The following is a 20850-nucleotide window of genomic DNA, read 5'->3' as shown; positions in this document are numbered from 1 at the left end:
TCATACTAGAAGTCTGATGATCATATTCCAGATTATCAGCATGTGATCATTATAGAAATTTTGGAAAATAAGAAAAACATCAAAACAAAATGGTTCACAATCCTACCATGCATAAATAACCACTGTCAGCCTGTTGATGTATTTCCTTACAGTCTATCATATATTATACAAATGAGGTTCATTGTACATACAATTATATATGCTGATTCTTTCACTTCATAGTTCAAATCACTTAAATTTTAAGGAATCACATATTTCCAAGGATAAAAATACCAAGAAGACAGGAAGGTAGAAGATAAAATAGAACCAATCTTTTTTTTCTGTTTTATAAATAGCTTTATATAATTTAGTGCCTGTATGAGCTCCCAAATCACTAGTTCTCCATAATTCACCTAGCCATTTCCTCACTGCTGAACATCCAGTTTGTTCCCAAGTTTTAGCATTTTAAATATCAATGATAGATCAGAAATCATAAATATTTTAGAATATTCTTCCAAATTTGTGGGTGTAGCATCAAAGAATATGGAATTTTTTAAGGCTTTTGATACATATTAACATTTTTTTCCCAAAAATGTTGCCCAAATTAACACTTACAGCAATAGGATATAAGAATATCAGTTTGACCTAGCCTCTGACCATCATCTTAACCTTGATTAGCCAATAAAACATATTCTTTTGGTTTCCCATCATATTGCTCCCATCATGTGTCAATAAGCAGCAGTGATCTGAGCCAGCTGCATTTTATAAGCATGATTAGAAGCCATTGCTTGACTCTCAAGTCTTCTCTGCTGTCAGATAAAAATGCTGAAAGGAAACTGGGATGATTGAATGTTTTTATGATCAATGTCCCCTTTCCCTAAATGTAGATTACATTCACTCTATCATTGTCTATGAAGTTGAAGTTATTGGCTCTGATAAAAAAGGAGTAGTAGGCTATATCATACTTTCATATTAAATAATGATAAATGAAGAAAAGCATTTGGGGGTCTAAATTATCCAGGCCATTACTTTAATTTTACTCTCCCTGACATACAATGAGAATCTAGCCGCGAATAAATAGTACCTCCCACTGCCTTTCTCTGATTGCCAATAATATCCTAACCATGCTTTTTCTAAGACAGTGAAATATTCCCATATGTCCCAAACATGAATAAAACATCTTTGATGGACCTAACTTACTTGCAGTTCTCATTCAACAATAGCTTTATCAGCATTTTGTGTTGAAAACTCTTCTCAACTGTTTTACTTCCAGCTTTGTAAGGACTAAAAGCTCACAATGTAAAACTTTAAAGTTAAAGGCTACAGAAGTGTCCTACAATTTGTTTATGTAACTTGGAGTTTTCATTTCAATTATCTACAGTTGGGTCTTTGCTATCAATACAAGGCTTACCTAAGGAAGAGATCATATCGAATATCATCATTTGGGTTCCCTGATGGGGTTGTGTAGCAATAATCCATTAAGACATTCCATCTGCAGAAAGAGGTAAGCATAATCCAGAGTCAGAATTTCCTTTTGAGTATTAGTTACTAATCCAAGGGAAGTAAATATTGACAAATATCTTACCCCCACAGGATAGGACTATATTTTTGTTAGTTATTTCAGAGGCTTCTTGTTTTAAAATGTTCTCCTAAGCTCAAGGTGTTTAAAAATCTGCAGCAAATTGCGATCCTACATCAAGTGGGGTTAAGGCTAATATCACATACACAAAAAAATTGTGTACATGATAGCTGTTCAAAGTCTGAAGAAACAAAAGCCAAAAGTGAGCTACAGAGATGCTTCTATGTTCACTATGAACAACGGCCTTTTGTTTCCAGAAGTTACTATCTCTAAAAATGACAGAAGATATTACAATGCCACATACAACAAAGAGTTTGGTGCATAAATTATACACTGAAAATTATGCCAGAATCAGTGGTGGTGAGAGTGGGAGTCCATGATAGACACTGTTTTAGGTAAAAGAAAACCATGAGGCAAATACACAGCCTTCCTCCACAAGGCCATACTGTGCCTACATTATTTCATTCTAACTCTGGTGTTATAAAAATGACTAGTCTATAGGAAGTAAATGACAATAATTTTTTTAAATCCTGCATTTGATAAGATAATTTTAAAGAATCATATATATCCAAGAACAGCAATACTAAGAAAGAAAGGGAGAAGGTAAAGAACTAAATTTCCAGAGTATACTGGAGAATACTCTTCAGGATGCAAAGTTTATGTAATAATATGTGATTGGATCTTTATAATAATATTGGATTGGATCTTCAGCTTGTGAATTCACTTTCAATTTTGATCATTCTGGATTATCTAAAACGTGATCATATGAAACTTGATTATATGAAACTTGATCAATTTGGGGTTTCTTACGGAGATGTTTCTGAGGATCATTTTATATAATTTTGGCCCAGATCATTATGAGGAGAGTCCTCTTGTTTTTTTAATAAATTTGTATTAAATAATAACATACACATAAAAAAGTGCACAAATCATCAGTGTTCACAAAATGACTACATCTGATTCATCATCTTTCAGATGAAAGACTAGAACATTGTGGTATCCCAGAAGATCTGCCACTTCCAGTAATTCTCCCTCCTTCTTTATGGGAAGACTTGTTATTTTCCAATTAATGACACAAAGTAAGTGTCACTCCCTAATCTTTGTAATTTGTTATTTCTACTTATTAGCATTCCTAAACGGTGTGGCAATGACAGTATTTTTTAAATTAAAAATGAATGTACTATTTTTATGATTCATGAGGCTTTCCGTAGTCAAAATGTTTTAACCAACAGAAAAAAGAAAAGAGTTTGAAAATACCTGCCATCCAGATTAGTGGCTTGTACAGCTGCAAATACTTTGGTTTTCAAAGGTAATCCGATACTTGGGATAATTAACTGCTGACTGTAGGTTGAATCCTAATGATGAAAAAAATGAGCAATTAATCTGTCATTGTCTTCCAAACAGCACATTTACCACTCAAAACAATAATGTCATATAAAAAAGGGAGCAAATCAACATAAATATACAGAATCAACCCCAAAAAGGATCTAGTTAATCCTTTAGTTTCTCAGCAGAGCTGTTCTTAAACCATATCCAAGTAACAAATTCATTTCCATGCATAAATCTTTTTGTTTCCATGGCTTATCATATATAATTGTTAGTGTTCTGTGTATTTAAATTGCATTCAATGGTTAATAGTCAGTAGTTAATACTTAACTTGTTTAATAATCAATTGTCAATAGAGTTTATTTAAATTAATACTTCATTTACTTAAATTACTTAGTGGCTAATACTCAGTTTCTTTAAGTTACATCTACTTCAGTTTAAGCCCTTTGCCATTGGAGTTATAGGTCTTTATGCTCTTGATAATCTCTCATTTGCCCAAAATCACTTATCTGGCAATTTGAAAGTACCAAAATGTATTTGAAAACCAAAAAAGAGACCAACATGTCCTCTAAGTTGCCAAAATGCATGCCATGGAGTTCCTTCACCGAATTCCTTGGCAGTTACTTATAGAAGGGTGTCTCAGGGCTTCACTTCCACCTTTTTACCCTTATTTTATAACAATTCTCAAGAGCTTATTTGTATCACTGCCCAACTTACAATATTAAATCAATAGGTTAGAAATTGAGTGAAAGCTTTAATTTGATAATGAAGAAAAAACAGAAAAAAATTGTAGGGAAAAAAAGAAGAAAAGAAAAGAACTTCTAAAAACGTAAGCTGTCAAATCATTTAGCATGCAAGCAAACTGTTTCCCCCAAATTTAGTAACCCTGAAGACAGTGATATTTTGCAGCAAAGGAAAAATATTAATGTTCATTATGAAATTTCAAAGACATCAAGCAAAGGCAAAATACACAGCATATTCTGTTTAAGGCCGGAAAGAAAGCAACAGATTTTGAATTTTTGAAATTATAAATTTTTAAAATTATGGTTTGGACACTTTACTTTTGAAACAGTTGCACTTGTATGGAACATTTCATTCCCAAATAAAGTCAGATAAATGAGGGATTATATGCTGTACTTATTTTCTCTATTTCTGTGATAAATGATAATAGCTCCTTCAACCATTTCTAATAGGTAGTATTTTTATTTATCTTTCTGGCTCCCTTTGCAAACTTCTCCAAGTATTCCACTTCATTAAATATACAGATCTTATACTTGCATCAGCAGGGTCCAGAAGAATGTTTACTTTTTACAAGTATCATACTGCTAAGTCATTTGCAAATGATGTGACTCAGCTGTGGTTTAATCATGAATTATCACATTTTTCCTAAAATTGCTTCTAAAGGTTTTTTTTTTTACTTTGTTTTGTATATTTGCTTTTTTATTCTTGTTAGTACAATATTGTCTGTAAAGTCAATTATACTTATTTTAGATTTTTTTCTTCAACTTTTAAAAAATGTTCATAATTACTGTAGTACTATTTCAGATTTACTCTTTCTGTATTTCCTCAGAAGAGACTAGTATTTAGGTACAATTCAAATTCACAAAGTCATCTTCATTTCCATTTCCACAGAGGAGAACACCAATACATTTATATTACATAAAAATAAGGCCACAGTTCAACTTAAAATAATCCACATTTATGGAAATCTCATAGTCAATAAAAGTCATCCCTTTTTATAAATATAATTTTCCTAAGTATACTTACTGCACTTCCAGAATACATAAATATAAACAATTGCATGAATGCAAACTAGGTACAACTTTTCCTTTCCAAAGAATGAGAGTAGTAGGTATATAACTTTTCATCATTCCTATGGGCTAAAAGTCAAAAACTCTGCATGTGAAATAGGAAGATACGGCCAGTGATGGTTATAAAATAATACTCATTTTGAAATGTTGCAATGAAATTACATATGGACAACTAAATGTTAGTGTTCCAAACAAATAATAAGTATGATTTTAGATCAATTAGTGAAAGGAAACCAATTTTTTTTTCTAGTCTAAATTACTAGGTTTTTTTCCTTGTTATTACAATACAATTGACTGTATTCCCTAGGCTGTACTTTCCACCTTTGTGACTTATTTATTTTAAAACTGGAAGCTTGCATAAATTACTAGTTTGGTAACATCCTGTATCATGGCAAAATATTACATCCATGCCATGTTAAAAAAGTAGTTGGGGGCAGTGAGGCTCTTCTATATGATACAGTAATGATGGATCCAAGTTATCAACATTCATCAAAATCCACAAAATATACATGAAGAGTGAAACCAAATATAAACTATGGACTTCAGTTAATATATATATGGGTTCATCAACTGTAACAAATATACCCCAAAATTCAAGGTGTAAGTAATAGAGGAAATTGTGTACAGGCACAGGAGTTCTGTGGGAATCTCTGTATTTTCAGATCAGTTTTTCTGTAAACCTAAAACTGCTCTAAAAGTTTGTCTATTAATTAAAAAAACATTTTGTGGAGAAATGGTTAAATTTCATTAAATAATTGTTTAGTAAATAATTTTTAAAATTCAATTTAATTTTTTAATTCAACCATTAATGACACCTTTATTGCAAACTGGTTAAAAATGAGATGTGTTTATTCTGTTTTCTGAATTATATTTTTTAAAATATTTTATTTATTTGAGAGAGAGAGATAGCAAGAGAGAGCACGAGTGGGGGGGGAGGGAGGGATGGGGAGAGGGAGAAGCAGACTCCCCTGCTGAGCAGGGAGCCCAGTGCTGGGCTGGATCCCAGGACCGCAGGATCATGACCTGAGCCGAAGGCAGATGCTTAAACAACTGAGCCACTCAGGCATCCCCTGAATTATATTTTTAGAACCTGTTCCCATCAGAGCTCTCAGGATGTTGAGTCTTATCAAATAAAAAGCATGACACATCAAAAAAAAAAAATGAGAAGTGTTTTGACATTACCTATTTTATTTATAGTCTGATACCAAACAATTGGTTACCTTTTTTACCACAGAATTAAAGTCTTAAGGTTATCACCAAATTACAGGCTTTTATTTAGCATTAAGATTCTAGCAAGTTTTGAGGGATTATGTCTAGTTAGCAACAGGAGAATACTATTTCTAATGATAAAGGAAAGACCCTCATAGCAAAGCTCTCCCCAAATCCACACGTCTAAATTTCTATTTTCTGCTTTTCCAGTAGGAGAATAGTTTAATTTCACAAAAAATAATGGTGTCATTAAATGCCATGTGGGTATATTTTTTTACTTTTTTAGGATCAGGAAGTTTCATCTTTGTTTCATTCAAATATAACAAATAATACTGAATCCAAACCAGTCACCTCAATTCTACCCCAGGGAGCTTACACATATAAATCAACAGATAGGAATTTTCCAATTTAAAAATATTGCTCAAAACAATAATAAATATCTGGCCATATTGGGAATGAATATTGGCACATATTTGCCGAGCATTGTGGAACCGAGTAACTTGGCAGTTTCTTCTTGCAGAGGAAAGTTTGGAAATGACAGAAAGGCAATCTTCATTCCAACACATTTTAATTTGTTGTTTAGAACTCAGTGGTGTCAGACTACAAACTTATAAACATGATTTTTTTAAATGCCTTTGGAAAATGTCCTACTACAATATTTATAGCTCATTATATTCAAAGTATAAAGCACTGACTTTTAAATCAGTTGCATGAATTATAACTCAGTGCCATGATGACATGAATAATAATGTAAAAATCAGATTCATAATTTACAAAAATGTTGGTTGATAGATTGAAAAATTGATATTTAAATCAGGCATTTAAAATGTATGAATAAAAACTTTTAATCAACATGAAAATATCATTTGGGGGATTAATGTTAGAGTTATAAATAGAAATCCATGTATTTTTCACGTTTTGCTGCCACTGTCGATATTTACATGACAAGAGTTTAGACAATACTATGTAGTCAACCCAAATTATTTCAAATGTGACATAATTGTCATCAGCCAAAACCCATATTGAAAATATTAACACATTCATCACCAAGAAAAGTATCGTTTGGACTTTTCCTATCTTTTTATCACAAAAATATTACTTCCCAAATCTTGACCCTGACTATGGCTACACGCACATGCACACAAATAAATATATACATATAAATATAGATAGACACTTGGAGTAACTATGTAGAATCACATTTACAAAATAAAATCGAAGTCATTTATCAACTTTTAGAAAGTAATGGAGTTTTTAGTATACCTTTATCACTAAGATATATAAAAATGCTGGTAAAGATGGATAAATGTTACCAAAGTATAACAGGGTTAATGTGGCTTTTGGTGGATTTTGATATAAAATCCATCCGCATAAATGGCTCCTCAGAACAGTGAGAGGGAACATAATATCCTTCACCCATCAACTTACATTATAAAGGAGCAGGTTCAAAGTGCTGACAAATGTACCATTGTTCTCTCTCACAGAAATAGCAGCTGAGGACCTAAAATAGATTTAGAGAAAGGAAAGCATTGATGAGATTTTAAATTAAAAGTTTCAGTTATACATTAATGTTGAATTTAAGGCACTAAAACTCTTGAGTAAGCTTGATATACTTTTAACTAGGCCTGGAGTAGGCACACTCTTTAAATCACTGAACAGATAAATAATCAAAAAGCAAGAGAGACCAAATAAAGACAGACTGTTCTTCATGATCTTTTTATTTACAAAGGCATCTTTGCATTTTGCATTGCATATATGGGACTGTTTAAAGAAAAATGTCATTCCAATATAATTTGAATCTGATATAAGTACATTTTCATCAATCCCATGAGAAGTTTCATGAGATCAGGGATTTTGTTTTACTTTGTTCACTGCTAGAACATTGCATGGCACATGGTAGAAGTATAATAAGTATCTATTGAATAAATGAATGACTTTCCATGTACACTGCAGCTCAGGAATGTGTTTATTGGGGGAGAGAGGGGCAGCAGAGTAAGTCTGTGACACCCTAATGACTCACTTCCCTCTAGCCCTGTATCGTTTTGACTCAAAACCTTTCTTTTCTTGTCTTCCAAGTCTTGCTTTTTACCAAGGTATTTATCATCACTGTGCCATTAAAATCAGCTGTAATCATTTTTTTTAACTGAAACAGAATGCGGCCTCCACGTTCCCTCATGACTAAGATTAAACAATCACTATACCTTTGTGAAAGCAAACCCTAGATCTGAGGAGAGAAAGTTTTCACTCAATTATCCATTTTGTCAAAACTATTTGACAAATCCAGAAGACTATGTTATAAGGTGAACATAACCCTGTCTTGGAGTATGTGCTTTGGGAAAAATGAATGAATGCATGACTGTAAGCAAAAGGCTATGACCTCAGTCCATATCCGAAGCTCTTTGGCTCTGAGTGATGTCACCTCTCTTTGGGAACCATCGGCACTTGTGCAGTTGACACCTCAGAAGAGGCATGTGGTCCCCAGATTCTGAGGCAGTAGAGTCCAACAGTGAGAGCTTATGGCAGAGACTGAAGTCAAGCAAGACTCGACATGCAGTAACTAGTCTATGCACTGGAAACAGGACACTCCTGGACCGCATCAGCACCCAGAGTTCTTAGCTTCTTGGGCAATTCTAAAGGGCATGAGGAGAACCCCCAGGTAGACATCTGACCAGTTTGAGCCAGTTTTAATTTGGGGGGAAATACATATGCGTATATATATATCTGGTCTGTTGATATGGGTCATAACAATGTCAGATCGATCGATTGCTCGATCGATAAAGACAAGACTTAATATGGTTTCCATTACTTTGAGTTTGGCTATTCTCAACAAATCCTGCTATTTTTATAAGTCCCTTGAGGATAAAAAAATGACTCAAACATGAAGACAGAATGTGAAAGCAAGGATAGAATGTGAACTTACGAGGCAAGCTGAGTATTATTAACCAGGTATTCCAGTGGGTAACTACAACTAAATTTGTAAAGAAGCCCAGGTAGATAGCTGATGATTGTTGGTGGGTCTGGAGTATCAATGTATCCCGAAATATTTCCTATTTGTACTGAAGTTGCATTTCCATAAGCACTGACTCCAGAAATTGTGGATACCTATTAAAACAGTAGATCAAGTTCAATGATTAAATAGATATATGTAAATCTAGGCATTTCATATGCAAAATAAAACATTAGACCAGATCATTCCTAGGGTCTATTTCAACTACAACGTGCCATGGTTTTGAGATTATATACACATAATGCTATTTATAAGTGATTACATATGTCTTTTAACTAAAGGAAACTTCATATTCACCAAAGACACTTTATTCATAATTCATAAATAAGAAAGGAGAGGGATTACATGTTCAGAGGGCTACAAAAAGTAATTCAAAAATGTTCATGAGTAAGGTCCAAATTCTGTGGCCTGGCTTAAAAGATCCCTGTTAATCTGATCTTGTTTTCCACTTTGGCTTGGTATCTCCAGACTCATACTCTTGCCTAATAATACCCCAACCATTGGGACACCTGGGCGGCTCAGTAGGTTAAGTGTCGGTCTGCCTTTGGCTCAGGTCATGATCCCAGGGTCCTGGGATCGAGTGCCCCATCGGGCTCCTTGCTCAGCAGGGAGCTTGCTTCTCCCTCTGCCTGCCATTCCTTCTGCTTGTGCGCTCCCTTTCTCTCTATCTCTGACAAATAAATAAATAAAATCCTTAAAAAATAATAAGAAGAAATGATGCCCAGCTACAAGGCCCTTGTGGCTTCGCACATGCTCCCTCTGCCTCCTTCCTCCCCCACTTCACCATGACATATCCTGCTTCTCCCCTGGATCTCCTGTTCCCCAGGAAAGCTCCTGACTGCCCTATAGGCAGTGCTCATCTCCATCACAGGCAGAGGAACGGTGCATGAGCAGTCTCCTGAACTGTCAGTCCCCTTCACCATAATCAGAGCCTCTTGTGGGTAGGGAGTCCTCTTAGTCTTATTTGCCTTTGCATGGTCTGCATCACACAGTGACACCAGCATCTTGGGACCCCTGAGATAAATTCTGAACAAATGAATTAAGGTCACAAATTTTCTGAGGGTCAATCTGAGGGCTTTCCTCTGTGATACTTACATGGAGACCCTCATCTCTTTCCAGGGCAATAGTTCATAGAGCAATAGTTCATAGATGGGCTTCAGGGGGATTATGAACTCCCAGAAGTTATATTAAAATATTGTCCATATGTGTATTTTCATGGGACTGATTAGCTTTCATTGGATTCTTCAATCCCACTAAAATTTAAGAACCACCATTTTAGGAATAATCAATAATGTTCTTGACTTTCATAACACCATAGAGGAATACAGCTTCTTCCATTATGTCAAAGACAGTATAACACTCAATAAATACTTTCAGCAGATTTTATGGAAATCTGTAATACTTACTTTTCAACAATAGAATAAACTTTATGCATGAACCTAGAAGTACATGGGCAAAGCTGAGGCAATTATCAAGCTAATTCATGAACAGAGCCAGAATCATTACAAATGAAAACATTTTTTTATTCTAATCCAGTGATGTCACAGTCTACTTAATTTTTCCCATGTAAGATTATCCTTGGAGAAGACTCCAAAGTTGGTGACATCTATGGCAAAAATGAAAAAATAAGCAAATCCCCTCCTCTCACACTTCCCTGACTGGCTAACTAAACATACCAACTCTGTGAAAACAAAACAAACACAACACACAGGTATATAGCAATTTTTATGCCCAAGTTATTCGGCCTTAAAAAAAGTAAATAGCACATGCGCGTGCGAACGTGCACACACACACACAGATGCTTCGCCTGGCATTTCTCCTGAACTACTTTCTTGGCAGCAGGGCAAGACTTAAATCTGGAGAAGAAAGCGCCCTGAAGGAGAGACCCCAGGGTAAGGTGGGAGGGGGGAAACCTTGGCTCTCCATATGGGCTCCTCCCTCCACAAGGAAACACAGACATGTAATAATCAGCCTGCATCACTCTCCCTCAGGCCCACCTCATAACCTCTCTGTGCACAACTCAGAGAGATGAATAAATGTTTTTAATAAAAAGAGTCAACAATACTCACGCTGCAGGCTTGGAAACGGTCATGGGCACAATATTCTAACTGCCCTCCGGGAAAAGATAAAGAAGGAGATCAAAGAAATCTCTCTTTCCTGTCTCCCATCTCCCATCAAGTCTTAGAAACCCTGCCCTTAGAGAAATTAAGCCTTCCCCTTTAATCCCAAACAATAATTTATGAAGAGGAAAAGCCAGTTTCTCCTCATTCACTGGGCTAAGTGGTCATGCTCACTGTATCTCCTTTTTGTCTGTGCTAGGATTTACCAATAAGATTATATTTAAACAAGCAAAATGAAAAAAACAGTACTCAATGAATTTCAGTGTAACACCCCTCAAATCATAATATTTATACTTCAATTAATTTTAATTCCTGGGAGAATCAATTCCTTATTCAGTTTCTTCTCTTTTTCTTTCTTTCTTTCTTTCTTCTTTCTTTCTTTCTTTCTTCTTATTTTTTTGGTGTTCAATGCAAGTATAAATAAATGAATAGCATAGACTAGTTGTTCTCATTCAGGGTGGAAATATTTGAAGCAGTATTTTGATTTTCACAATGACTAGAGAGATTTCCTTTTTTGAACAATATACTGGGATTTCATGAATAAGATTGGATATGAAAAACATTTGGAAATTCAAAAGACAGTCCCACACAGTGAAGAATATCACACTGAAAATGCTGACAGCTCTCTCCCACAAAACACTGCTGTGGGTCATTCCATGGTAAACATGGACCTAGAAGATTCTGAGTTTCCCAGTCTATATTTCATCTTTCTTTCTGAATGAGGTCACTAAGAAGCAAGGGGCCAAGGGATTCATTGCCAAACTCACCAGAACAAACAAATTTTGTATGATAAGATAGTTCCATAAAAAGCATGAGAAGCATAGCTAATGATAAACTGTAGGGAAATGTTCATCAATGTCACTCCCACAAATAGTGTTGTTTAGAATAGCACAGCTGATCTCAGTCCCCTCAACTTTCAGCTACAATAAGCAGAACCATTACTGGGAAATAAAATTGTATGTCTGAAGCCTCAAACAGGCAAAGAAAATGATTTGCTCAGTTTTATTGGAATTTTTTCTTGAAAGATTGGGCTTCTGATTATTTTATGAAATGGGGAGACTTTTTGTCGTGACCCCAAACCTAGCACACAATTTCACACTTATCTTACCACTAAGTTGTTTCCACAGCCCTCCAAGGTGCTGAGATTGATGATGAAAATGACCACTGCAGGAAAGGTGTTGTTATTGATGAACCCCCTGCAGTGGGAGTCCCCATGCCTTCCATTCAGCGCCAGATCAGTTTCAGAATAACCGGAAAAAAGTACGGTGCAAAAATTAATCTTCATTGTAATGGCCTGCACCCCACAGTAGACATTGATGTCTCTTTCAGCTGAAATAAAAATATATATCTATATAAAAACATTAGTCACAAAAGCACAATACAGGGTACAAGAATAACTCTAACATCCCCTAAGATATTTACTCATCCCTTCAGTCTGTTTAACCGATTCCTATAGTTGAATATATCATAATTCAATGTGAAAGTTGTTAAGAAAAGTAGCCAGGAAAAATAGTCTTAGATTTAGTTACTTAGGAGTTAGAAAATATCTGTTTCTTTGTGTCTGGTATACAGAGGATGTGCATTAAATATCAGTTGAGTATTACCGAATGATTAGAGAATTAAGTGGAAAAAAATCAGGTTACAGAGAAAATTCAGAGCTGGAGTAACTGAATTATTCAGATAGCCTGTCCAGAGTAGTGACACTCACTACAAATGATGCATCTTCCCAAGTATAAGGGAGAAGCAGTTAAAATCCATTGTAAGCCATACTGGCTGAGCATTTTGGTGTTTTGTAACCCATCTTATCTAGGATGGAGGAACAAAAGCTGTCCGTCAGAATTCCATTTTATTTTGCCTATGTTAAATTACTTTAGAGAAAAAGGAATGAAAACAAATGTGTTGATACTACAAAAAAAGTGCATAGCCTGCTCTAAGAAAATTTTGCCAATGTCTATGCCAAAATAAAGGAATGAACTAGACGTGGAAATTTAAAACACAATTTTCACAACTTCCATATCTATTCCATGAGTTATCAGTGATGAGATCCATTCTAGGTCTATAGAGGTGAGAGCATGCACACACACAAGCTTTTCATATCTCTATTTAGTTATTTTTCTACCTATAATGAAGAAAATATATGTAGCAAATGGAGAGGTCGATTGGGAGGCAATTTCCCAGTGGCAGAAGCTTTCACTTTTATTGTTTTTGGTAACTGTTATAAGTTGAGTCATGTCCTTCCTCATCATAAAAAAGATACACTGAAGTCCTAACCCCCAGTCTGTCAGAACATGACCTTATTTGGAAATAGGGTCACTGTAGATGTAATTAGTTTAGATGAGGTCACACTGGAATAGGGTGGACCTCTAATCCAAAATGACTTGTGTCCTTATAAAAGGAATGCCATATGAAGAGACAGACACAGGGAGGATGCCATGTGAAGACACAGAATTGGAGCGATGCATCTATAAGCCAAAGAATGCCAAAGATTGCTGGCAAACCACCAGAAGCTAGGAAGAGCCAAGGAAGGACAGAGGGAACATGGAATTGCTGAAAGCTGGATTTTCAACTTCTAGCCTCTAGAACTCTGAGACAATAAATTTCTGTTGTTTTAAATACCCTTTTTGTGGCATTTTGTTATGGCAGCCTTACGAAATAATACAGTAACCTTACCACTTTCTAACACTCCATTTTACCACTTAAAGAATCAAAAACAAGCATCAGGTTTTCAAAATGTGGACACAAACAAAACAAAAACTGACTAAGCTATTTAGAGAAATTCCACTTGTTCAAAAAAAGGAAAAAGAAGCAAACTAAAAGATATTTTTAGTAAATGAGATGATGTTCACCTAACTAATACATAAATGTCATTCAAGATTTGTTGGCATAGTATTATTGACTTAAATACCTCAAATCTAATCTAAGGGTAAAAGTGTTCAATAGCATTTTGCTTTGAAGTATTCATTCTCCGTACTAGTTTTTGCTGGCAAAGTGAGTCATATTTTGAGAATGTGAATAGGTAAAAATGAAAATTTCTGTTTGGTTATGATTTTAAACTCATTACAGAAAGAAAGAAAATCTTTGGAAAATCTTTTTCATGGTCAAAAGGCAAATATTAGACTAGTTATTATAGACAACTCCAAGCAATATTCCCTTTGTAGGTAAAATTCATTATGAAGCACACAGGAAATAATAAATACTACTTAAAATTGGGAGAATATCTCTATTAACTTTCAGAAACATTAGTTGTTTAAATGCAACCATAACTTTTAATGATGCTCTTTACTAAAATAATAGAGTTCATTTTAATAAATGTTTGAGTCTCTACAAACTCCAAATGAGATCTTATATCTATCGATTGTTCTCCATCCACATGCTATTCCTTGGCTAATGCCACCATTATCTCTTACCCTAGAATATTATGTTAGCTTCCTAACTGATTCCTTTATTTCCACTCTTAAGCCTCTCTAATTAGTATAGCTATTAATACATGAATCCAATCATGTCACCTCTGCTCAGGTCTTCAACAGCTATTCATTTCACTTGTGCCAAAATTCCAAATCTTGAACCAGGTCCTCAAGACTCTCCATGATCTGCCATCTTCTTACCTCTGCACTCACATCTCTCTACCATACCCCTTGTTCCCTACCTTTGTTTCACTGAACTTTCTTCAGTTCTTTGAAAGCATCACACTGAGTGATAAAAACCTGAATAGTTGTTACCTCCAGGGGTGGAATTGTGTGGAATTGTCTGAAATAGGGGAAACAAGGAAAATTTGTGGGGTGATAAAAATGTTCTTTATCTTGATCTGAGTAGTAGTTACACGACTGCATACACATGTCAAAATTGCAAGCTGCACCCTTAAAATCGTACAAATATATAAAATTATTTTATATAAATTATTCCTCAACAAAATGCTGTGAGCATTTTAAAAAGCCTAATACAGATTTGGTATGAGGCCTTTAATCAGTGCTCTTTTCTCTGCTTAGGATGCTCTTCCTACCCCCAGTCTTTGTCTGGATAACTCCTATTCATTCTTCAGGTCTCAAATTTCTTGTCCTTTCCTCAAAGACTTTCCTGATCTCAAATCTAAATTATGCCACTCCATTATGCTGTCATATTGCCTTAGAATCATATATGTATTTGTCTATTTGTCTTCTCTATAAACTGAAAGTCCCAGAAAGCAGGAAGCTATCATAGTCATTGATGTGAATATTTAATTAATTAATTAATTGCATGAAGTATTGGAACAATAGACCATACTGAGGATTTACAAAGTAGTGATACTTGTTCTCAAGTACATCACTTAGTCTATAAGAGGAGATAGATGTGGCCCAATTTGATGGAATTATTGGGCAGAGAGCTATGGGATGGTACAGAAAATGAACCTTACTCAGACCAGCTGGTTAGGAACAGTCTCCTAGAGAAGATGCCCCTGACCTGAGTTTTGAAGCATCAGTAGAGTTAGCGATTTAAAGGAGTGGAAATTTTATAACACAAAGGGGAGCGTGAATAACGACACAAGTGTGAAATATGCTCAGGCTTGGTTGAGAGCTGGACAGTTCTGTTTTCATTAGAATTTAAAATACAGGGACACCTGGGTGGCTCAATCGTTAAGCGTCTGCCTTCGGCTCACGTCATGGTCCCAGGGTGCTGGGATCAAGCTCCACATCGGGCTCCCTGCTCAGCGGGAAGCCTGTTTCTCCCTCTCCCACTCCCCCTGCTTGTGTTCCCTCTCTCGCTGTGTCTCTCTCTGTCAAATAAATGAATAAAATCTTAAAAAAAAAAGAATTTAAAATACACAGAAGGAAATGGCAGACAAGGAGGCCAAGCGGCAAACACACTGGCAAAATCACAGGAAGCTTTTTCATACAAAATGTCTCTGTAACAAAATGTCTACCTCAATGTCAGATCAAATTCTTAGCTACCAGTGACTTTACTAAGAACTCTCATTCTGTCCAGTGGAATAGAGAATTAGTATCACTGCATTACTTGGAATATCACAAATGTATTGAAGTGAATACATATCATTAAATATGTTATAAAGGAGAAATATCATTCCCCTTAATTTAAACCAACTAAAGACTTCAGCTTATTCACCTTTGTTTGAGAGGAATTAGTGGATACTTAAAATAGCTTAATAAATGGCAAAGATTACTTTGTCCAGATGCAGAGCTCTCTTCAGTTTTCTATGTTTAACTGAAGACTTGTAACTCCTGAAATGGAACTGAATTTGCTACAAGCTGATCCCACTAGGAGATATGATAACAAGCTAAAGGCTTTTTGCAGTGGAAGAAAAGAGATCTGTTCAAATCCATCCTAACCCAGTTTTCTAAAGACTTTTCACCATCTCTTCTGAGAAACACATTTTTTCCTGGTTGTAGATACTAAAGACATCCATTCAGCACAACTTTTCCATTTGTGAGGCTTTGAGGTGGGAGAAAAGATACTTTAAGTTTCCAAAGGACAATTTCTGCCAAAAGAGGAGAAATTTTTTTTCAGAATTAGTGAATAACAGCTGCTCTCAACAACTAAATTTGTTCAGCCTTTTTATTGTCCAATCTCTGGCCTGAATTGTTATATGCTTTTGAACAACACTTGAGTATTAAACAACTCAATGAGTACAAGTTAAAAACAAGATCAAGGAATAAATACCTTTAGATTTTTGACTTCTAGTGTTTTGTGTTTAAAGATACTAAGCATGTTTATAATGGCAGGCCAGCTTACAGAGTTTATGTGGAATTATACTGCCAAAATAGCTATTTTACCCCTGATATTTTAAAGATTTATTTATTTATTTGAGAGAGAGAGAGGTGGGGAGGGGCCCAGGGAGAGGGAGAGAGAGTCCCAAGCAGACTCCACTCTGGGGACAGAGTCCAACTCAGGGCTCAGTCCCACGACCCCAAGATCACAACTGCAAACAAAACAATGAGTTGGACACCCAACCAACTTTACCACCGAGGTGCCCCTCCCCTGATATTTTAACCAAGCTAAGCTTGGTTAAAGTTAAGCTTCTTTAGTTTTACCTGAATTTGATTTATAGCATTAAATCAAATTCAGGTAAAAATAAAGAAATGCTCTGCACTTCTCTCTCCTATCAATTAGGCCATGAATTTGTCTCACCTTTTCTTAAATTATGCAAATTTTAAATATCCTGTCACACTATCAACCATCTATCTCACCACATAGAAAAAAAAAGTGTCCAGATTTGGAGTTCATAGAGTATTGTTACCATATAAATGGGAATAAAGAAGGGATGAATCCAATTCTATATATATGAATAAAAATCTCATTCTACTTCTTCATTCCCAATAAAGTTCCTTCCTAGAACACCTAACTACACTTTTCCCTTTAGACACAATTACTGACAAAATATTTGCAGCCTATCATTCATATATCTAACAAGCATATCTTTGTCCTTTTTCTCAACAATTGCACACTCAACTAGCTTAAATCCAATGGCATCCAGATAAGACTAAAGATCCCCAGCTTTTGATAGACTGAATGATTTTCATCTCATCTCAATACTGTTAAGTTTGAGATCACATTTACTTTCACTAACATCAGAATATTTATTTTAACATTCTCTAATTATTACCTGGAATAATAAGAGCACAGAGCAATACATTATTCAAATAATTTGCATACACATATTCTGTGATACAAACATGGCAACACCTCTAAAAATATTGGGCTGTAGGCTGATACTCAGCCCTGAAGAGCAGGGACTCAAAATATTCTTTCACTACTGATCTGAAAATGTAAAAACCTCCACATGTAAATTGGCAACTCTGGGGTCAGTGCATTTAAAAAAATAAATAAATAATAAAAATTTAAAAAGGCAAGGTGCACAGGGTTTAAAACAAAATCAGTGGGGTGCCTGGGTGGCTCAGTCGGTTAAGCGTTTGCCTCCGGCTCGGGTCATGATCCCAGGGTCCTGGGATCAAGCCCCATGTCAGACCCCCTGCTCAGTGGGGAGTCTGTTTCTCCCTCTTCCCCTCCCCCTTGCTCTCTCTCTCTCTCTCTCTCTCTGAAATAAACAAATAAAATTCTTTAAAACAAAATCAGTGCCATCAGTTTTATAGAAGCTAGAGGCTATTGTTCCTATTTATTTTCAAGATCTAAACTATATGCTACTTCATGTCAACAAAGTATTTTTTAAAACTACTTATTGTATCCATATTAAGTGTCAGTCTCTTTGCTATACTCTGAAGAGAAAGGCATTAGTAACACTCCTTTACTTCAAGATGTTCATGTTTGATTAGAGGAGATGGAAAAATTAGACAGTTATAACGCAGCCTGATAAAGACATGATAGAGGCTTATATACATGTTGTATACAATCATGCCTCTGTAAAGGAGAGGTGTTTGGAAGGGATTGTTGAGAAGAAATGAAATCGTTCCAGGGCACCTGGCTGCTCAGTCAGAGGAGTGTGCGACTCTTGATCTTGGGGTCATGAGTTTGAGCACCATGTTGGGTGTGGAGATTACATCCATCCATACATACATAGAAATGAAACCATTCTAATGGGTTAAACTTATAAGAAATTGATTAGATGATGGCATGAAGAGAGAGATGTCAAACTGATAGATTTCTAGCTTTAGTGGGTGACTAGGTCATTCCCTGAGATAAGGAACACAGGAAAGAAAAAGAGGAGAAATGTACAACAGGTGGTCAGACATAGAGTACAGAAAAGAGAAAAAATATATAAATTTGAGAATCACCAAACATTCAATGTATCACTAATAAACAATTATAATAGATGAAATTTTACCTATGACAGCATTTAGGTAAGAAGAGAAATGAACCGAGAACAGAAAAATAATACCTAAGTTGTCCATTAATGAGGCTTTCCCTCATTTCCCAGTGGAAGGTAATCATTCTCTTGTGCTCTATCTTGCATCCCTTTAATTGTGAGGCTACTGAATTGCTTACATTATATCTGGGAGTGGATATTTGCTTTCAGAGTAGATTATGATCCCATTGAAAGCTCTGGATTTCACTAGGTACCTAACAAATATGCAGCAAATGTCTATTAAAACATGCTTAATTCAATTCCTTCACAAATAGCATACATGGTTTCTAACGTTTAATAATAAGTTCTAAGATTCACAAGGAAAATATGTGTGCAATTAATAGAATGTCATCTTCACTGTTCATCCAGAACTCATATTTCCTATCTGTACTCTGCCAAGTGTCTGAGATGATTCCTGCTTTTAGAGTTTTAGTCAGACATCAATATCTTTAATGTCACATATTTTCTGACTTCCAATTGAGAAAATTCAACCCATTAAATAATATGAAATTAATAGATTTTTTCTATTTTTGTTTAGGTATTTAACCTTTTAAAATGCATTAGTCTTGGTAACTAATTATCCTGCCTCCTTGCTAATAATGATTTTTTAAAATTATTTTCCCCTATCAGTGATAGATTTGCTGATTCCTATTGTCATCAACAGTGAGCAAGTGCATGACAGCCACCTGGGGCTGACATACACAGTGTAGTTATGTAACAACACAAAGCTAGCAAGACATCATGGGTACCATGCTCGAACCAGCACTTCTTATGCTTTACTGTGCATATGTATTACCAGAGAATCTTATTAAAATGCAGATTCTGATTCAGGAGATCTTGGTGGGGGGTGGGCTGATTTGTGTGTTTCTCACAAGCCCCCAGGTGATGCCAATGTTGCAAGTTTCTTAGTCAGTTGAACTGCTTAGTCACACCTATATACTTGGGGCAGAAGCTAAACCTTAGGGTGGATTCTATCTATAGGATTAAGCACTCCCACCAAATGCCTATTTGTATGATGTACATGCTGACAAGAAGAAGTTTGGATGAAAAAGGATGAGAGAAAAAGGAGAGGGGGGGGAAGGAGGGGGAGAGAGAGAGAGGAGGAGGAGGAGGAATCATGAAGGAGATGAATCCTGACTCCTTTCCTTGTCTGAGGAACTAACTGGTTTTGAATCTCAGTGAAAGAGGGCTCATAAAAAGCTTTGTGAACCTGAGTCCAAAAAAATCTATCTTGGTGCTCAGGTGGCCGTGTATGAAACAAAGCTGAGAATAGGATCGGTCTTTTCCTTCCCCCACCTCTCCCCAATGCATAAACCATGTCAGTTTAATAAATGGAGGAGCACTTCAAATGACAAGTATGCTCTGGGCACTCTCCCCAAACAAAAGGAGACATGGGGTCGGGTAGGTATCTGTTGTGAGCAGATGGAGGCTCTGTGCGGGTCGGTTGCAGGGGCAGGTAATCCTGTGAATATGACTCCACCTCTATTCATGGGCTGGATTATATACCCTTCAAAGTAGCATTGAGTTGAAACTGATAGTGTGAACCAAAACTTATTAAATATAATAGGAGGAGCCTTTACTATGCTGAAGAGTCTGCTTTGTAGTGCCATAGAAATCTCACCTGGAAAGAATTTACCTCCTGAACTCCAGTAGGCATTTCAAAACTAATTTATGCAATTTTAGCAGATTATGAGTAACTTGTATATCATTTCCATTTCTATCTCTGTAAAATGAGAGTAGAAATATTTGGCACTATATAAACTTAAAATTGCTTAGAGAACAGATGCTATGTTCATTTTTCAACTCATTTTTTTAAGTTGATTTTCCTCTCAACAAGATTTTATACAATACTGAGATTTTGGTGCTAAATAAGCAAGAAGTCATTGATATTGGGTATCGACATTTCATCCACACAAAACACCAGCAGCTGATGGAGAATTTAAGGTGGATTAGGAATTCAAGTTTCCCTCCTACATGGAACAGGTTTCTAACCACCTTGGTTTTTCACATCTGTTTCTCATTAGCAA

General features: G+C 35.6%; 1 protein-coding gene across 1 annotated transcript in view; it reads right to left on the bottom strand.

The window, feature by feature from the left end:
- ZPLD1 (zona pellucida like domain containing 1) overlaps window positions 1–20850 on the bottom strand; it is a 45614-nt gene that overhangs the window by 18996 nt on the left and 5768 nt on the right. The window contains exons 2-6 of the mRNA XM_036114281.2: window positions 12140–12360; window positions 8825–9006; window positions 7333–7405; window positions 2816–2913; window positions 1391–1471 (exon numbers count right to left, since the gene is read on the bottom strand). Coding sequence (XP_035970174.1) covers window positions 1391–1471; window positions 2816–2913; window positions 7333–7405; window positions 8825–9006; window positions 12140–12360 — 655 coding nt within the window. The remainder of the gene's footprint in view (window positions 1–1390; window positions 1472–2815; window positions 2914–7332; window positions 7406–8824; window positions 9007–12139; window positions 12361–20850) is intronic.

Source organism: Halichoerus grypus, chromosome 1, assembly GCF_964656455.1.
Source record: "Halichoerus grypus chromosome 1, mHalGry1.hap1.1, whole genome shotgun sequence".
In the NCBI taxonomy this organism is placed as follows: domain Eukaryota; kingdom Metazoa; phylum Chordata; class Mammalia; order Carnivora; family Phocidae; genus Halichoerus; species Halichoerus grypus.
This window is presented reverse-complemented; position numbering and strand designations above follow the sequence as displayed.